This window comes from Pochonia chlamydosporia, chromosome 2, assembly GCF_001653235.2.
Source record: "Pochonia chlamydosporia 170 chromosome 2, whole genome shotgun sequence".
Lineage (NCBI taxonomy): Eukaryota > Fungi > Ascomycota > Sordariomycetes > Hypocreales > Clavicipitaceae > Pochonia > Pochonia chlamydosporia.
The window spans coordinates 3,237,745-3,255,843 of NC_035791.1; the positions used below are offsets into that span (position 1 = coordinate 3,237,745).

At 51.2% G+C, this 18,099-nt stretch overlaps 5 protein-coding genes across 5 annotated transcripts; 3 read left to right on the forward strand and 2 right to left on the reverse strand.

The window, feature by feature from the left end:
- Positions 1-377: 377 nt before the first annotated feature.
- Positions 378-1,148, forward strand: VFPPC_03078 (tyrosine-protein kinase, active site protein; the record flags this gene model as incomplete). The annotated part of the gene is made up of 1 exon (XM_018282626.1): positions 378-1,148. One exon carries the CDS (start codon positions 378-380, stop codon positions 1,146-1,148), a length of 771 nt encoding a protein of 256 aa, XP_018147176.1.
- Positions 1,149-1,477: 329 nt separating this feature from the next.
- VFPPC_03079 (glutamate-cysteine ligase regulatory subunit) lies at positions 1,478-2,452 on the reverse strand (the record flags this gene model as incomplete). The annotated part of the gene is made up of 1 exon (XM_018282627.1): positions 1,478-2,452. One exon carries the CDS (start codon positions 2,450-2,452, stop codon positions 1,478-1,480), a length of 975 nt encoding a protein of 324 aa, XP_018147177.1.
- Positions 2,453-4,079: 1,627 nt separating this feature from the next.
- VFPPC_03081 (mitogen-activated protein kinase MAF1) lies at positions 4,080-8,732 on the forward strand (the record flags this gene model as incomplete). The annotated part of the gene is made up of 5 exons (XM_018282628.1): positions 4,080-4,090; positions 4,167-4,200; positions 4,265-4,382; positions 4,469-4,743; positions 7,728-8,732. The coding sequence occupies 5 exons, from the start codon at positions 4,080-4,082 to the stop codon at positions 8,730-8,732; spliced, it is 1,443 nt and encodes a 480-aa protein (XP_018147178.1).
- Positions 8,733-10,176: 1,444 nt separating this feature from the next.
- Positions 10,177-14,199, reverse strand: VFPPC_13390 (hypothetical protein; the record flags this gene model as incomplete). The annotated part of the gene is made up of 2 exons (XM_018291167.1): positions 10,177-11,634; positions 11,710-14,199. The coding sequence occupies 2 exons, from the start codon at positions 14,197-14,199 to the stop codon at positions 10,177-10,179; spliced, it is 3,948 nt and encodes a 1,315-aa protein (XP_018147179.1).
- Positions 14,200-16,799: 2,600 nt separating this feature from the next.
- VFPPC_17538 (hypothetical protein) lies at positions 16,800-17,381 on the forward strand (the record flags this gene model as incomplete). Its single annotated transcript, XM_022429238.1, has 1 exon — positions 16,800-17,381. The coding sequence occupies one exon, from the start codon at positions 16,800-16,802 to the stop codon at positions 17,379-17,381; it is 582 nt and encodes a 193-aa protein (XP_022285735.1).
- Between the last annotated feature and the right edge of the window lie 718 nt (positions 17,382-18,099).

Here is an 18,099-nt window from a genome sequence, read left to right on the forward strand (position 1 = left end):
TCGAGTTTTCGCAATGATCACTGCAGTGAGCGACCAATTACCTATGGTCAACTGGTAACTGGAAGGTCATTTGATGGCAACCTTGAAGAAGCGGCCAGACCAGATGGACCAGTCGACTGGTGTCAACAGCCAACTAGAATCAAGTCAAGTGGGGGCACAAGTGGTGCTCTTTGGCCACTGTGCTGACAACCAGTCCACTGCTAGAAACCGTCTGGTATCGCAAAACTGCACCAGCAATCCCTGCATAACCACCACCAAACCATCTTGAACTTTCCCTGGCGGCCAGACCATTCAACCTAGCCAAATTCCACATGCTGCGATATCCTCTCCCGTGACAATCCCATAAAAGCATACAGCCTACCTCATCGACAACCACCATGACCGCCGCGTCACCCCCCACGACGCACCAATTTCCCCTCCCAAAGATTCTCGAATACCCCTCCTCAACCCCTCCATCACTCATCACCCAAGGCGCCGAAGGCCGACTCTACAAAACGACATACCTGCACCCCAATCTCCCCTGCGCGCTGAAATACCGACCTCCAAAACCATGGCGACACCCGATTCTCGACCAGCGACTCACCAAGCACCGAATCCTATCTGAGGCCCGAATCCTCGCCAAGTGTCGAAGGGACGGCGTCCGCGTCCCCGCCGTGTATGGCATCGACGAAAGCGGCGGATGGCTGATGCTGGAATGGGTTCAGGGGACACCCGTGCGAGTCAATATAAATGAATGGCTGGGGAGCAGAACAGAAGGCATTGAGGACGATGAAAGATTAAAAGATTTGATGAGGCGCATTGGCAGGGCTGTGGGCAACTTGCATAAGATTGGGATTGTGCACGGCGATTTGACCACCAGCAATATGATGCTGAGTCCGCCGTCCGACCGTTCGGAACAGGTCGATTCGCTGAGTGGGGAGATTGTGATTATTGATTTGGGGCTGGCTAGCGGCGCTGTGCACGAGGAAGAACGAGCAGTGGACTTGTACGTCTTGGAACGGGCATTTGGTAGTACACACCCTCGTGCGGAGTGTTTGTTTGGCGAATTAGTCGATGCTTACAAGGGGTGCTTCAAGCAAGCGTCTACGGTCTTGAAAAAGCTGGAAGATGTGAGAATGCGAGGGCGGAAACGGAGCATGCTTGGTTAAGAGGAAAGACTAGGCAAAGTAAAGAACTAATGATATCCATGTTGTAGTATTTGCCGTTAATGCGCCTCTAAAGCGCAGAAGTGATGCTCGCTATAGCAGAACGAACCCCGAGATATCCCAAGAAGTAAACAATGTAGAAAAGAAAAGAAAAACAGGAGAAAAGAGTACAGGAATTGTTGCAGGACTTGTTGTGTATGTCTGTCAACGCAAATTTCCCACCCCGGCCCATCAATATGCAGTGTTACCAAAACTTCACGTCTCCAACTGTTCATTCTTTCAACGTCCCCCAAAGCCCAAAATCAACTTCAACTTCCTCAGCGTACCCTACTTTAACCTTCGACAAGTTCCGCACCTGCGAAGTAACCCTTGTTCTCAATCACACCGCGGTCTCGCACGAACGCCATATACCGAGCAACCCATTGGGGAACAATATTCCCCTGCAGTCCAACACCGCCATTTTCCGCATCAGCCAACACATTGGCTCCTCGGATTCCTGAGCCAAGGAGCTCCCGTAGAGTTCCAGGAGGCAGAATGTCTGTGCAGTCGCGGTGAACATTTAGCTCAATGCCATGGACTTCTGCTAGCTGCTTGAGAGGAGGTGGGACATTGCAGCAATCGTGCAAGTTGATCTGGTCAACAGCCGGAGGAATGGAAGCACGCTTGATGAATGCGCTTAGTTTCTCGCTGCCAAACTCGGATACTCCTAGTCTTTTGACGACTCCTTGATTGTGCAGGTTCTCAAAGATCTGCCAAGTAGCCAACTCCTCGTCCAGATTGCCTTGGTGGGCATTCTTCTTGTCGGCCTCCCACTCACAGGTTCCTTCAAAGGATATGCCGGGGAAGGACGCGACGAGCAAGTCAATTGTTTGAATGCCCAGTTCCTTGCTGGCAAGAGCCAGAGCGTCACGAATATACTGCTCGCGCTGGTTAACGGACGTGCCTGGTAGCAGGAAGATCTTTACGGTGATTTCGTATTGGTTTCGCTCGTCTCTCAGTCCGGCCGCCTGCCAATTGATTCGGGGAATGTATAACACTTTGCCATCCCTCTCAGTCCAAACTTCGACCGGCGTGGGCGGCGTCGACGTTCCGCTGCGAATACCATTGCCGTTTCCGTTTGTGATGCCGTTGACACCATTGGCGCCATTGACGCTGCCGGTGCCGTTGCCGTTGCCGTTAGCATTGGCATTGGCAGTGGCATAGTCGCGCTTGGCCTCGGAAAAATTGTCGCGGAGAGAATTTACAAGTTCGAGATTCGATCTGTTGTTGCCGCCCGACTTTCGAATGATCGATGGCCCAGAGGTCATGACATTGCTGCACAAAAAGCAAAGAGTTCGGTTAGCCCATCGTCGCTCACATGCAGGGTCCTCTTTGTCCCGGCGGGCGCACGGAGGAGAGAGAAGACAAACCCTGTCGACAGCACCAGCTTCGTCATGGCAGGCAGAGTATCAGAATAAAAGCCGGGTGCAAAATATTGTAGAGGGATGGAATCGAAATATCTGCACAGCCGTATCGAGTATACCAAGTCAAATGCACAACAAGTTTCTAAAAAGAAAAATAATCAAAGAAGGGAAGCACCCGTCTTCTGGCGAAAGCGGAGAATGCTTAAGAAAATTTAGACAGGGTGCGGACTGTCGCATCTGGTTGCGCCTTCCTCGAAACCCCCAAGAGAATGAGAGCCTGGGAGCGAGCGGGCGTTTTTAGCTCGTCGCGTACCGAAATTCAGACATGAACCAATGTGCTGGACCCTGTTCCCAATGTTCCCTTCGCGCCTTCCGTCAAATACCATTAAGTGCTACCTTCCCGGAACTGGCGCAACCGCATCAGAAATCGGCCCAGACATGGAGCGACTGTCGGACAGCCCAGTGCCAGGCCCAGCCAGAACTCATCCGCTCAACTTGGATTAATAATGCGGGGTGTCCTGGCGGGGTTCCCATTGGCATTTCCAGCAATCAACTCAGCCCAAGCTGGCTTCGATGACGGCTTTGAGTTTGCCAATGCCGCCTCTTGCGCGCCAAATTTTAATTGACAGTGCCTTCACTGTTTAATGTTGCCTGGCCCGCGGTGCCCATAGGGACATCAGCCGGACATGCCTGTCACTGTTAGTGGTCAAGGACCTGATGGTTATGGTGCAGCCTAGTGCTAGGCTCTCGGAAGTTGGACTTTTCTCGGTCTTCAAGTTTCAGTATATGTCATGGAAATTGCAAATGCATGACACACGCCATCTTCCTTGGAGGCGCGATGCATGATACGGGATACGGAGAGGCTCGGATCGCAAGACATGAGGTGATCAAATGAACCTGCTGCAAGACGTGACTGGTTACAGGATATGCAGCCTGTATCTGATATTGGGTGATGCATGTTCAAGTTGCATGTCAAGTTGCATGTCCGCACACTTCTGGCGGAGTTGCTCAGTTGAGTTGTGAGACAGCATAGATGTCGCCATTCATTCTATGTGACGTATCATTGGCTTCCCCAGCCAGACGAAGTTCGCAGGTTTAACTGCAGTTTGATGGCCCGTAAAACTATACAGCACTCATGTAGAAATGCAAGGCCGTAATCGACGTGCTATTAGAGAATTCAACTTGACCAATTTCCACACAATCATATACTTTATTTGCTCGTGTCAAATGTTTTGACCAGCGGTGGAGTTTCGGCGCGGAAAAACGTCTGTTCTGGTCTGAGGGATTGAGTTCTCCCCCACCAACTCCCCGATGAAGCTCCTGCCTGGGCTGGCGGCTTGCCTGCTCGTCGCCAACCTGGTTAGATGACCCCTAGCACTGTGATGAACACACAGTAAACCTCCACACCACAACCCACACGAACGACAATCGAGTCCCTTCGCCTCTTTCTTTGCTCTCGACCTGTTCCCGACAGCCTCGCATACACATCCCAGTCCTAGCTAGGCTTGGTGATGTGTATTCTTCCTTCGTAATGGCCATTCAGTGCGTACCAGAATCCTCGCCTCGCCTCGCCTCGCCGACAAGTCTTGTCAAGGTGGTTGCTGACCTGTGGCCACAGATATCTTATTTTGCTGTCCCGACAGGGCAAAGTGGTTCGTCTACGCCTATGCCCGAATTTGTATAACCAATCTCATAAATGCTTACCTGGCCTTGCAGCGCCTCGCCAAGTGGTTTACCACACTGTCCCCAAAGGACAAGGCCAAGATTGTCAAGGATGTGTCCCAGCTGGTCCTTGCCCGCCGAACGCGCATGTGCAACTTCCTCGAGTATAAAGGTTCGTGTCGTGCAACCCGTCTCCAGTACTAATAGTCTGGAGTTTTAGATTGTGAAGAAAATGCTAATACATCTGCTGGCATGCAGACACCAAAATCGTGTACCGTCGATATGCCTCGTTATTCTTCATTGCTGGATGTTCGTCAGACGATAACGAGTTGATTACTCTCGAAATTATTCATCGCTATGTCGAACAAATGGACAAGTACTACGGCAATGTCTGCGAGCTAGACATTATCTTCTCCTTCACCAAGGCTTACTATATACTCGACGAGCTGCTACTCGCTGGCGAGCTTCAAGAAAGCAGCAAGAAAAACGTTTTGCGATGCATAGGGCAGCAGGACTCCCTTGAAGACATGGAGGTACGTTTAGTGCGCTGATGTTGTTCCTCGGTCCGGTGTCCCCAATTTCCTCGCCCCCCTTTTGCTGGCAGAGAAGTTGTTCGCCGTGCAATCTTCTTCGCACATGTCGTCGCCAAGGTCAAAACCAGCTGACGTGGGATATCTTGTTCTTCGCCCCTCATCAGGTTGAGGATGAAGTTACCAAGCTCATGTAATCCTCCTCTTCATTTCCGACACTTTGACATGTGAGGTGATTTACATTTCGCTCGATGGCGTGGCACCTCTTTACCTTTCCAACGTTCCAAGTTGTGTTGATGTCATGATCACCACCTCGATGCACGATACCCACAAACTCGTCAAATAGGGGCGGCGGCCGTCTCAGTACATGCCGGATTGAAAAGCAAAGAAGCAAGAATGTGAAGGATGTGAAAGTGATTTGAAATACAGCGGCGGTTGATGCAAGACATTGACACTTGAACTTGGCAGGCTACGTTAGACGTCGAGAACAATCTCAAGACCGCCGGCCTGATTTGAGCGGCGGTGAAGCTGCGAGCGATGAACTCGGGCAAAAATATTAGGCATCTCTTCAATGGGAAGAGAAGACACTACGGAACACAGGACGCGCGGGTAGGGGCCTCATTACCGATCAACAAGCTGTTTGCCACTGGGAAAGCGCCGTCATGTTGGCTTTGTGTGTATTTTATCTTTGAGGATGGAAAACCGTCCTCTGTAATATCGAGAGATAGCAAGTCCCTTTTGGGCTGTCAGAGAACGGGAAAACTTGGGCAGCTGCACATCGCGGACAATCAGAACCAGCTTGACGGGTTGGAGACTTGGCACACTCAAAGATTCTTGCTACCGAGCCGGATGGACAACATCTATCACGGAGGGTGGCAGGGTATTTTATGAGAGTCGATTTTGCGGTATCGGATGGAAACCGGACCAGCCAAGATCAACCCAAGGATGCCCAATGCCGAAAGCTCATGACTGAATCAGCAAATAACGAGCAGTATTTCACGTTCAACTTTTTGACTGTCGCACCAGTGCAGCCCCCGTGGTCGTGTGTTCCGATGTCAGACACGACAACGATTCTTAATAAATGTGTTACAGATACAGTACCCGTCCTGCCTTAGCAACTGTTAATGTTCGACCCGTGGCACTGCCATGCCATCCCATTCGCCCTGACGGGACGAGCTGGCGTTGATGTGAGTATTGACCCAATCAAGATGGTTAGCCAGCCCAATTGATCCACGCGGCGTTGCAGATGTGTTGAGCGACAAAGGAGCATTGTCTCTCATGCTTGTCACAGGAAGGATTGACATGACTGACGTGCTCTATGCAATGGACGGATTTCACGAACATGTTCGCTGACGACTGAAAGTACGGAAGTTGCGGGCATACACTGGCCGGAGATGGCGCGGCTTCTTGTTCGTCTGGCAATCAGAGAGGGACGTGATCCGCATCGGTGCTTTGCGATGTCGCCAGAGCGGTGCCGTCCTTGACATTGAGGACCCGCTCGAGGATAGAGCTTCCAACTACCTGTCCCAATCTCATGGTGCTGTGCCGTTGTTTGCCTTCGCACACGCCTGCCTGGTGGCTTGCGTTGTTGGATGAGGATGGAATGAGGATGTGGGCCACCGATTACACGACACCAAAGCACGCCTCGGTTTCCGGTTGGGTCTGTATTGGGTGGGACCGACCAGACTGGACCTGACTGACGGCTCCCACCAGACAAGACCAGATTGATGTCTGGTGCGTCTCCCCAAAGTCCCATCAGCCATAACCCCGTCCGATACGGGGGCCCAAGGACAACATTGAACAGGATTGGGGGGATGATCAGCAAGCAGCAAACCAAAAGCAGCCGCAAACCCACTTTGCACCAAGAACCCCAGCGACATTCGCTCCCCGTTCGCGCACTGAGCTCGTGCTGGTGCTGCTGGCGCTCCTTTGCTGATGGGCGTTTCGGTGTTCCGTGTCCCCCATCCCAGTCATCCATGTCCCCATCTCCTCGTGGATGTTGCTGATGTCGTCAGGCTGGGCTGGCGCTCTGAGTGTCGGGAGGTTTTGGGTTTTGGGTTTTGGGTTGGCTGTGATTTGACTTTCGAGTTGCCTTGGTTCATCAGCTGTTGCAGCTGCGCTTGCTGGCTGCTTCCATCATTGGTACTTCGCACACACCAAACGCTCCTTTCGCACCTTCCTCCCGCCAGTGTGAGCGCCATTCTGCACCACGCCATTTCGGCTTTGTTCACCCAGTCTTCGAACCTCGACTTCCAACCTGAGTGCCTCTTGAGTGCCTACTTACTTCAACCTTCCTCCCCTCCCCCCACTTCACACGATCTCACCTCTCCCAAGACATCACTTCAGTTGTTCCAACTCCAACCCTCATATTTCTTCATTGACAGCCATGTCTGCCGGCCCTTGCTGCTAGACTTGTCGGTCTGGCACTTATTCCTACTTCTTGGACCAGTCTAGGGCCACAAGCACACAACGTCGCGCACTCTTGGACGACCGACTCCGGAGTGACATCTCGACTGACGAAACGCGACCGACGGCGAACAACACAAACCACAACTTAATCTCCGCGAGCGACTGCGATAACGTCTCCCCTGGCCCGTCACTACCACACATCGATTCATCGATTCATCGATTTTGGCAGACTCACCGGTGTCTAGCTTCCAACCTCACCGCTTGGCTCCGGCGTTACTCAACTCTTCCGCGTGTTTGTGACGCTGTTTGCTCACTGTCTCTTCACGCCGTCTTCGATTCCTGACGTCGCGGCACACTGAGTTACCGCGCCATTCACAAAACTCGCGGCCTATTTCTCTTCGCCCAATCTTGGGGCATCTCTTGTCGCTGTTGCTTCCAGACAACTTGGACTCTCAAGGAAGCCAACCCAACCCTCCACCAAAATGAAGGTTTGCATTAATCCAGGCAGCTGTATCTGGTCATGAAGACAGTATCCACGATGACTCCCTTTGCTAACACGCCCATGCGCAACTTTGTAGTATCTGCCGGTTCAGGACTTTGAAGCCGTCACAGGCGCGCTCAACTTCAACACTCCCGATTGCAATGTCACTGGCGGCTGCGACTTATACACCACCAAGTCGACCGGCTCCGACAAGAAACTATACAAAAACATTGATAAGGACCTAAACTCACAACATGCGGCTCTGTTGAAACTCGGCGCAAGTTTATCACCGCCTGATCGCGAGCACATGCTTGCCACCTCACCGAGCATGCAACTATTTTCGACATCAAGCGCATTCGGGCCACTATCGGAACTGTCAAGCAGAAGGACATTTGCTTATTTAATTGCAACACTAAACGCGAGTCACCCACACTACGACTTTTCACACGTTTTGCGGCCAAATGACTTCAAGCGAGAGCGAAATTTGCGCCGAGTTATGGCCAACCTCGATTCTATCCTGCAAAACGTACGGCCCGGATTCGAGGCGACATCATTTGACTCGTCTTTAGGAAGCGATCTGAACTCAGTCTGGGGCACACAATGCTGGTCGTTAATAGACAAAGAGATGCGCCTTAACGAGTGCACTATTTTTAGTTACCAACCGGACCCTGATCCGTTTGAGGAGGACGAGAGTGCCATCTGGGCGGTCCATTATTTCTTTTTCAATAGGGCTCTGAAACGAGTTGCATATCTCTATGTCCGTGTCGTTCCCGTTGTCTCATCGAACAGTCCGACGCTACGACCCATGCGAGTTGGCCAAGCAAAGAGAAACACCGATTTTGACGAAGAAGGCGCCACAAAGCGAGCCACGTACTGGCTGGGTGACAGGCATGTCGAGCTGGTCAATTCTTATGACGATGAAGACGACCAAATGGACGATGGGCTCTATTGGAATCGAGGAGAAGACGGCGACTTGGTTCCGTACTCAGACGATGAATATTTCGACGAGGAAGAAGAAGATGACGACCTAGAGGACGACACACACATGCTTGACAAGGAGCGACTGATGAGCGAAGATGTCGCTGGACGAATGGAGATTTAATTTCCTCCGCTCTTTGAACAGTCAGTTTGCCACAACCTACTGGCGTGACCTCTGTTTCTATTGGAGCGGCCTAGACTCAAGGTGACTTTCAACATTTCGCCCTGAATCTACATGGCGGGCCCTCCAGGCAAACAATTTTTTAATGACATACCCAGGGGCTCTTTTAACAGGAACGACCAACAGTTGATATTTTGTTATTGTTTATTACTTTCTCGTTTCGCGTTATTGTCATTGTTACGGTATCCTATTTCCTTTCGTTTGGGCTGGTTATCTAGCATGGCGCTGGGTCAATACGCTTCCAAGGTCGGTGAGAGCGGCTGGAGTACTCAGCGTCTCGGGCGTTTATTTTGCTTGTTTTTCCTTCTTGTTTCTATTGAATTGGGCTTGAACACGAGGACTTTTTATGCTTTACTTTGGCTGTATATTTTGATAATACTTGGTCTTTGCTCAACTTTATTTTTTAGCTTTATACTTGCTCTTGGGATGGATGCGCGGCTACGGGTAGGGTGCCATGGTTATGATTAGCAATATATGATATTCATCAATGTTCGTGGTCCGGAGAAGCGCGTTGATTGTCATTGTGACACAGAAGGTCCTGTATGTTGGTGTCAAACTCGTCAGATTCACTTGTAATTGCGGCGGTTGGCAGCATATGAGCACCATTTTACTCCACATCACGTATTGCAGGGACAGTAGTCGCAGGGTACCAAAATCATGAATTTATAGATCATCACACTAATATTTACCACCAAGAGCACACGGGACTGATAGATTCCCACGCTGTGCAGGAAGCAAATTCATCGCAAGATACAAAAAAACAAACAAAATAAAAGCTCCCAATATCTCCGCCGAGCAATCCAAGTCCATCAAACGGTAAAACACGAAGTAAAACCATGTTCTTCTCCCAAGAAAAAAGCCAGCTTCACGTTTGATTCCATCTCCTATCGCTTCCTCCTTTTCCCCTTTCCACTATCATCCGTTGCAGTGCTTCAAATTTCTGGACTTATTGGTATCAGGGTATTGTGTCCAGTAAGCAAGCCAAAATTCCAACAAAAATAAGTAAGCAAAGATGTGAAACAAACGTAGAAAAATATAAGGAAAGGAAAGAATAAGGTCTCCCCGAAACAGGAGGGCGGATCGTAGGTGTGCAAAAGCCGCAGGAAATGGGCAGTGTGTCCTTAAGTCCATTGAAATGTCGGGTTGAAAAGTGACAAACGGAATTATTGTAATAGAAATTAATGGTAGCCGGATATGATTGCGATTCCAGTTGCACCGAGTACATTTGATTGAAGCTCGTAGAAATGCGAGGCAGACAACTGCCTGAATATGTCGTCAAAAGAGCATGCGTGATATATGTGTAAACAAAAACCCCACGAGCGTGGCCAAGATAAAAAAAAAATTGACAAGAATCGAAAGCGCAAGTCGTAAGCAGTTCGTTATGCCCTTACACAGCAAGGGATTTCTTCCGACGTCCAAACATCCTGGAGATACCGCCGGTGTCTTCTTGGCGTGCAGATGTGCGGTCAATTGCTAGGGGTGAGTTATCTGGTGGCGGTGCCGAGTCACGCAAAAACGCAGCCAAGTCTGAGGTCTCGCTACGTTTGCTGACGGCCTCACGCGGCTCAAATCTCTTCATGGGAACCCTAGCCCCTGTAGAAGAGGCCATTGACGTCCCACGAGGCCGACTGGCTGCACGACTACCATCCATTGGGCCGTACTTGTCGTACCCGGGAGGCATGTTGACTTGGATTGGGATATGACCCCTTCCACTGCTAGCACGGCTCACCGTTCGTCCCTCTGACGGGGCCTTGATTGACCACGTATCCTTCTCCTTCTCCCTCTCCTTCTCCTTGTCTTTATTATTCCGGGTAAACCGGCCCATCAAGCTTGGCGCACTGGCCTTCTTCTTGGGTAATCGAGGAGTCGGTGCTGATACAGGCTCTGGGGGAGGGTCGTAGTTTTTGAGGAACTCTGCTAGACTCTCTTCCTTCTTAACTGGGAGTTTGGGTGTGTCTAGAATGTGGTCGTCATGGTCCTGCTCCCCGTCTTCATCTTCATCGCTGAAGTCAATAGCATACGGGTCACGCACTCTCCGGGTTTTGCGCTTGGGCATCATGCCGCTATCGTCGTCGAAGGGCTTGCTAGGGATTGCTGGTGCTTTGTTTTTGATGAGCGCAGACCTGGAGTTCACAGAAGATTGCATCGACGGCATAGAGCTCTCCGTCATATTCGTAGATGCTCGGCTGCTACGAAAGTCCGGAATACTTGCATCAATGGCTCTACCACCAATGGCTCCAGACATTTGGTCCGAGTCCATTGTTGTGCGGAACGGAGCTACGTGCCGAGGAATCCGATGATTGCTTGCAGCGATCGGCGGTCCCTGTCGAATAAAGTCGATCAGGTCTGAGTTATCTGCTCTGCTGTCCACAGCTGCGTCACGAGGCTGGTGGCGTAAGCGATTGACGCTGCTGGCCGCAGACGCTCGCCGTGAATCCCTGTGACCCGTGCTGGGGCTCACCGGAGAATTAAGTTTGGGAACGGTGTAAGATTTCCCCTCGTCGGCTGGGCCAGTCGACTTGATAAACTCAGCAAAGTCTGAGGTCGATATTGGCGGGACACGGGCATCCCTGGCCACGGACGCATTAGATCTAGCCGTGGACCCTATAGAGCCAGTCTGAATCCGTTGAACGGAACCAGGCGACTTGCTGCCACTGCTACTGGCCATCCTATCGGCAACTTTCGGGCTAGATGGCGTGGGCGGCAGGCGAGGAGAAGGTAAATTGTTGATACCTGAATGGGCCACAATTGGGGATGACTTGGGAGAGTGTTGATGAACCCGAGCATCTTCACTCTTGCGGCGAGCAAATTTCGTTACTACAGGGCTGTCCAAGGAACCTTTTGACTACATTGTACGTGGTTAGCAGAAGAGCTGGAAGCCATGGTGTTGGGAACTCAGGAACATGATTCTAAAACATACATCGATATCGCGCATATTCTCTGGGGTAAGAGTATATGTGATGGTTTGATTGCTCTGGATGAGTTCCTCGAAGTTGCGGGCCACACTTTCTGAGCGGCTGGAGTTGTCCTCGGATGTTCGCACCGGCTTAAGACGCGAAGCTCCCGATGAGACAGATGAAGCAGCAGTATGCACTTGTCGAGCACTCGTCGTGTTCTGTTGCACTGGCAGGCTGAGCTCGTCAGACTCACGAGTTCTCGTGCGCTCGATGGACAGCAATCCTCTGCCTTCCGGCTTGGGGCTACTCCAGTTAGAGTGGCCAGGAGCCTTCTTAGGGAGGGCTGGTACGTCTTCTTCTTCAGTATTCGGGCTTGCAGGTGTTGCCGGTAGTGGAACACCCCGAGCACTGACGGGCGATTGTTCATACGTCAGGGCAAGGGCTTTAGTGTTCAGAGTGACAGGTGGTCGAACTGCCTTCTTACGAAGCGGACTTGGCGAGCCCGTGCTGCCAGCTGTTGACACCGCGGCGGCATCTGGCGCGCGATTCGGCTGGGCCATGGTGTGTGCTGACTTTTGGGTCACTTCTTCCTCAAGCTCAGAGATTGGTGCTGTGTAGTTAACGGATGGTTTTCTCCTCTCGTGCGATGATCGAGGCGATGGTGTATTAGTTGAAGCTTTAACCAACGGTTCGTTGCTGATAGCCTTGAAGCGATCATCTGTATTGGACATCCTTGCAAAGCCGCTGGCCACACCAGATGAACTAGCACGTTGCGGTCGTTCTGTGGCGTCCATTGAGGTTTGCCGTGAGTGTGAAGGGCTTCGCGGTGACACGTCAATAATGCGTGCCGAATGCACACTGGACGATCGCTTCAGAGGAGGGTTGTCTGAATCTGTAGAATGAGCGCTGCCAGACATGGAGACGCGCGAAGAAGTCACCACCTCAGCCTTCTCATACGCGACCTCTTCCTCGGCGTCATCGTACTCCGACTCTGAGCTTTGACTCTTTACATCAGCATCTCTTTGAGTAGTGGAATCAATTCCAGCCGCTAGACCCTTCTCTTCGCCGACTGCTTTTGCGATGCCTGCCTTGATTGTGGTCCCTTGGTCAACCTCGGAGTCCAGTGCTGATACCAGTGCATGTTTCCTCGACTTTTGGTGGAAGTGAGCGACCCCCGAAGTTGGTAGTGACATGGATCGTTGTCTTGTAGCAATGATGGGAGTTTGCTGTTGGGATTTGGTTGACGTTGGTAGTCCGTTTGTTAACACAGATGAGCTGAGCAGAAGGCTCTTTGGGCGCTTGGCGAGTTGTTCATCCTCTTCTTGGTCCATTTCATCGTCACCCTCGTCGTCACTGTAATGCGTGAGACCTGGTACCTCAATCTCATCCACGTCGCGTTCTCCTATAGGCAATGGGATATCCACAGGCTGAACATCCTCAATGATGGGCTCTTCCAAGTGTTCCTGTGATCTCCTAAATTCACTCCCCAGGTCACTGCTTGCGGACTTGGGAAGCCCGGGAATCTCGTGGCCAGATGCTCCTTGTTCCTGCCTCGATGAGATGGAAGATCCTTTTGAAAACGGCCGCCCAGCAATGTCAGTAATGGGAGTTCTCATTCTCTTCTTCCATCCTCGCCAGAGGCGGCCAAGCGTTCTGTCGAGTGCAACACGTTCCATGTCCAAATCACCAACAACTATGCGATCTGCCGGGTTACTCGCATTCCGAGAGCCGTCTTTGAGCTCCTTTTCAATTTTTGATCGCACTCGCTGATATGCAGCTTGGCCGGCAACAGTCAGAGTCAGCTCCCCCATGTATTCAACGACCGAAGTGAGGAAGATCGCCACGGCCGGAGATATGACGTCTGAGATTTGCTCATTGGCTCCAATTTCAAGATTCTCTTCCTCCATGTACGCATCTTCATCCTCCTCTTCGAAATCTCCCAATGATGAGTAAACCATGCATCGAAGCCTAGTCCGTTTCCAAGCAAGTTCTGCATCCCAATCACGACGTGGGCTCGAGCCTTGAGGTTGTGCGTATTCATCTTCGTTTGCGCCTCCTAGGTATTCGCGCAGCTCTTCATCGGCGTTGCTGATGGCATCTTTGGCAAGTTTCGGCTTGAGGACTTCAACAACAGCAGGCCGAAGCGCAGATAGCGTAGTTGACTTGGAAACTTGCAAGAAGTTGAACAAGAGTTGGTCAAGAAAGCCATTTACCAGGTGCAGCGCCTGAGGTGACACAGTTGCAGTCTCGGTCGCCGGCTCGATGCCATTCTGATCGTACCAAGCATCTGCGTGACTGTCGTGGTCGTTTGTTATGATCTGAGAGGCCGCGCTGTGGGCAATGAATGCAGCCTCGGGGGAGACGGACAGTGGTGGCAGAGCAAAGCCGTATCCAATAGTTGAGGGTCTGTCACTGGAAATACTCTGCGTCCTCGATCTTACATGCCGGGGAGACACCAATCCGGATGGTGGTCTGGAGGCATTGATGTCCAGAGTCGGGCTGGGAATGGCCATCTTGTAGAATGGTTCCAACAAGGCCGCCGTCCCTTCGCGCTGCTCGTGTTTGCCGGTATAACACTGTCAGGAAAGTTTGTAGGCGTCGAAGAGCCGGCAGTGACACAATTTGGCACGAGGCTGGCAAAGTTTTTCGCGGGAGCAATTCGTGGATAGACCGACAATTCAAGTTCAGACACACGAGAACGTAGGGCGTATGAAGCTACTCGGCAATGGTTAGAACATGGTTGGGGCTAGATTGTTGCAACGAGACTCAAGGTGGTGGGTAGTGTGCAAGTCAATATCCAACATCCATGAATGACGCAGTCACAAAGACATGTCAGTCAAGACGTCCCGTCCTACTAGGCGGATGTAGCGTCACAGCTTCTAGAAATAAACAAAGGCTCACCCTGTGATATGTGAAGTTGCCTGCCTGTGACGTATTCACGCTTTGGGATACTGGGCAGTGCTGTCAAGACATGGCCCAAGATCCAAGAGGGATTTCTTCGAGGAGGGTACAGTAATATGACAGAGAACAAAGGAGAGTGAGCTGCAGCAGAATAGCTGTCTGTGACGAACCTCGACGGTGTACTATTGTAAATTGGAGTGGCGTCTCATCTCGTCGCCGGAAATGACCGATGTAGCTGTCGAAGCGAATTAACAATAGGGCGAAGAAGTGTTTGAGTAGCTCCTCGACATCAGGGTATTCGTCGTATGATGATGCAAAGGTACGCTTCCGTCCGTGCAAGAGGAAGACTCAAGGTGATGAGGATGTGGAGAGTTGGTTTGGCTGTGGTCAGAGAGATATTCCAACAGCCAGTCTGGCCAGGCTACGTCTCCAATGCCAAAGACCAACCCCAAACAGATCGGCCGACCGGGAGGAGCAGAGGCAGAAAAAAAAAGAAGGGGATCTGCTAGTTCGTTCCGGTGGCTCAGGCTGGTCTGACCCCGGCACAGATGGTCAGGGGGTGGACGTGGGAAGGTGGATGGATGTGTGGTGGATGGGACAGGTTGGAACAGGATGAGATGGATGGATGGGTGGGTGGATGGACGTCCGAAGGTGTGAAGGTGTGGGATGGCAATGGGGATGGACGACGACAAACTGCATTGAATGTTTCTGGATGGACCCCTGGGCCATCCATGTTGGTGTTGCATGTTCCTTTTTGGAGATGTCCTTGACCACTTGACTGGACCTTTGCCAGCGTCGATGTGGGCCTGCTTAACATTTAGCGTCGACAAATTACGCTCCACCGGTTGAGCCAGAGCCAGACCAGACAGTTGGGGACTTGGGGGGATTTGCACCACACAAGCCAAACCAGACTATTACCGCGACCCTTTGGACCAGACATTTCCATCAACCTGGAGATAGTTGCCAGGCAATCCCAACTAGTGCGCCTGCTTGGCCATATTTGCTGTTCTGCCTTTTCCTCTTGGGGCACAAGAGGCACACGGGCTTGCTTCCTGCGGAACGTTTGCAGCTGAGAACATTCGGGCCCTTTCTCAACGTGTTCAAGTCTGGTTCAAGTCAGGGGAGACATCCAATGTTTGGTCTGGTTCCCGAAGGCTGCTCTTTGGCGAGGGCGACCAGACAAGGATGCCATCCATGCACATACATGCAGACTATGTGGTATCACGGTACACGGCATACGCAAGACTGTGAAACTCTCGGTACTCTGGTCCTTCATGCCCATGCCCACGCACACATACAGTTACTGGACCAATGTTTGTCTGTATGTATCTGCTCCATTGCTTCCAATTTCCATGCACCACGCTAACGCTGCATCTCTTACTCGACCTGGGTCCGGAGCCTGGCATTGACGCAACTCTTCCAGAATACAAAATACCAGTCAAAAACGCGGCTGTGCTTGGTCCGAAACCGTCACCCGGAGAACCGTTGAATCAAGGAGCTCGCCTAGCGCTGCCGAGCAAGCCTGCAAAACAATACATGTCGTTACGCCGTCCAACTGCCAAGGTACTGCGCGCATGTTCGCTCTCGGTAACCAGTCTTGTGTGTCTGAAGACGCGAGCACCACTCTGGTCTGGTCCGATGGTTCAGCACACGGGCCCTCGAGTCATGGTAAGGTGTGCTTTGAACCACAAGTTTAATGAAGTCCGTCACTTGGTGTGTATTTCGTCACTCTATCGTTCGAGACACAAACCAAGTACTCCGTAGGAAAACAACGTAGGAAGTTGAGCGGCTGGGCATGTTTTTCGTCGGCATTCATTGATGAGGTGAGGCTTGTCACAACCAGGTTCTGTTGAAGAAAAGGTGACATGAACTAGACCGCAACCAACGTCAAGACGCAAACAAAAAAGCAGTATACTGGACAGTACTCCGTACTCGAACCAAATAACGATACTTGGCCATGATTTCTCTGCTCAGAAGGCTGAAGAGGCATGTGTCTTGGTCTCTCTCTTTTGTTGCTTGAGACTGAGCATGGATGACGTTGGCGACTATAGGTGGCTTCTGATCCATCAGGGAACAATGTCGCCACCATTTCAACACCGTGCGTCTCAGCATAGCCATTGATGTCTGCTGGGCCTCAAGTTACGGCTTTGACTCAGTCTAAATTCGGCAAGGCAGGTTTTCAGTTCGAAGCGTTGCGACTTTGCCAACCTGGATGTGCGTGCAGATCGCCCTTGAACTTGAGACAGTGAAAGGATGGTGTTACAGGAAGCTGGACCAAAAGTCTTTAATGGTTCGCACCAAGAACGGCAGTCCATGGAAAAGGAAAAGAAGGAAATGGGTATTTATTTGCCTCCCAGTCGTTCAGCCGTTCAACCCAGCAATGCTTACCCATGCTGCTGAGACAATCTTTTTGTGCATCAAGTTTGAAAAGCACCAGACAACTGCAAGCTGGGCTACCCTCTCTCTCGTTGCTCTCGTTGCACATGGTCGGCCCTTGTTAGCGATCAATCAATCGATCGCATCTCGCAAAATACCCAGGAACCCTGCAATCCGACATTGTAAAACCACTGCCAACCAACAAGGACAACTCATGTGCTACACATTTATCATATTACAACTTGCTTCTCCTGCAAGGAAAACGTCATCTCAAACAAGGGCATATACACTGTTTAATACAGTGCATCTTCCAGGCGCATTAGGCATCTGGGTGACATTTCCTGTCAAAGTGCACGTTCCTCCACCGACGCAAACACACATATCAATAATATATTGCCTTGCGCCGCCTGAGGAATGAATAGTGGTCCTCTCACGCCGCCACTGTCGTGGTTATGGACCTGATAAGCTGGAGATGACCCCCGCTGCTCCCAGGATACCTTGCGCATAATAATGGAGTCGGCCGCCCAAATGGAACGGTCATATTTCCGAAATCATAATGGCTGGCTTGAATGGCTTGATGTTGTTCCCTGCCGCCGCAGACAAGTTATCGATGGTGCAAAAATCTGTGGCCACAAAAGCTCTACAGTTTCTTTAGTCATGTCCCGCCAATTTCGATATTCAGACGACACACCTGGAACGCGTATCGAAAAGCAAATATTGAATGACGACCAACCTAGCATCACAAACACTGTCAGCCGATCCCCCCATCAACCTCGGGAGTTTTCCAATGACAGCTCTCATACGAAACCATTTACGAGCTCCTCGCCCTTGTCAGACCTCCTCACACTTTGGAACTCCGCAGCTCAAAATGGGTTGATGTCTTTGACGGACGTTGTGTCCTCGTGGCTTTGGCCGCCCCACGGATTGCTGAATGCCAACCAACTTGGGTGGGCAATGTCTTCGCACAGACCTTTCGCTGATCACACCAGACTCCAGAGGTTGTCCGAAAGTTGAGCGCAATTATGACTAGCAGTGACTTTCTGATGCCTGAAGGGGAGCCAGTATCCCAGGTCCCGATAGTCATCGGCGTCCGGGTTTATTGCGTTTTGACAGAACTGAGAACAAAGAACTGAGAC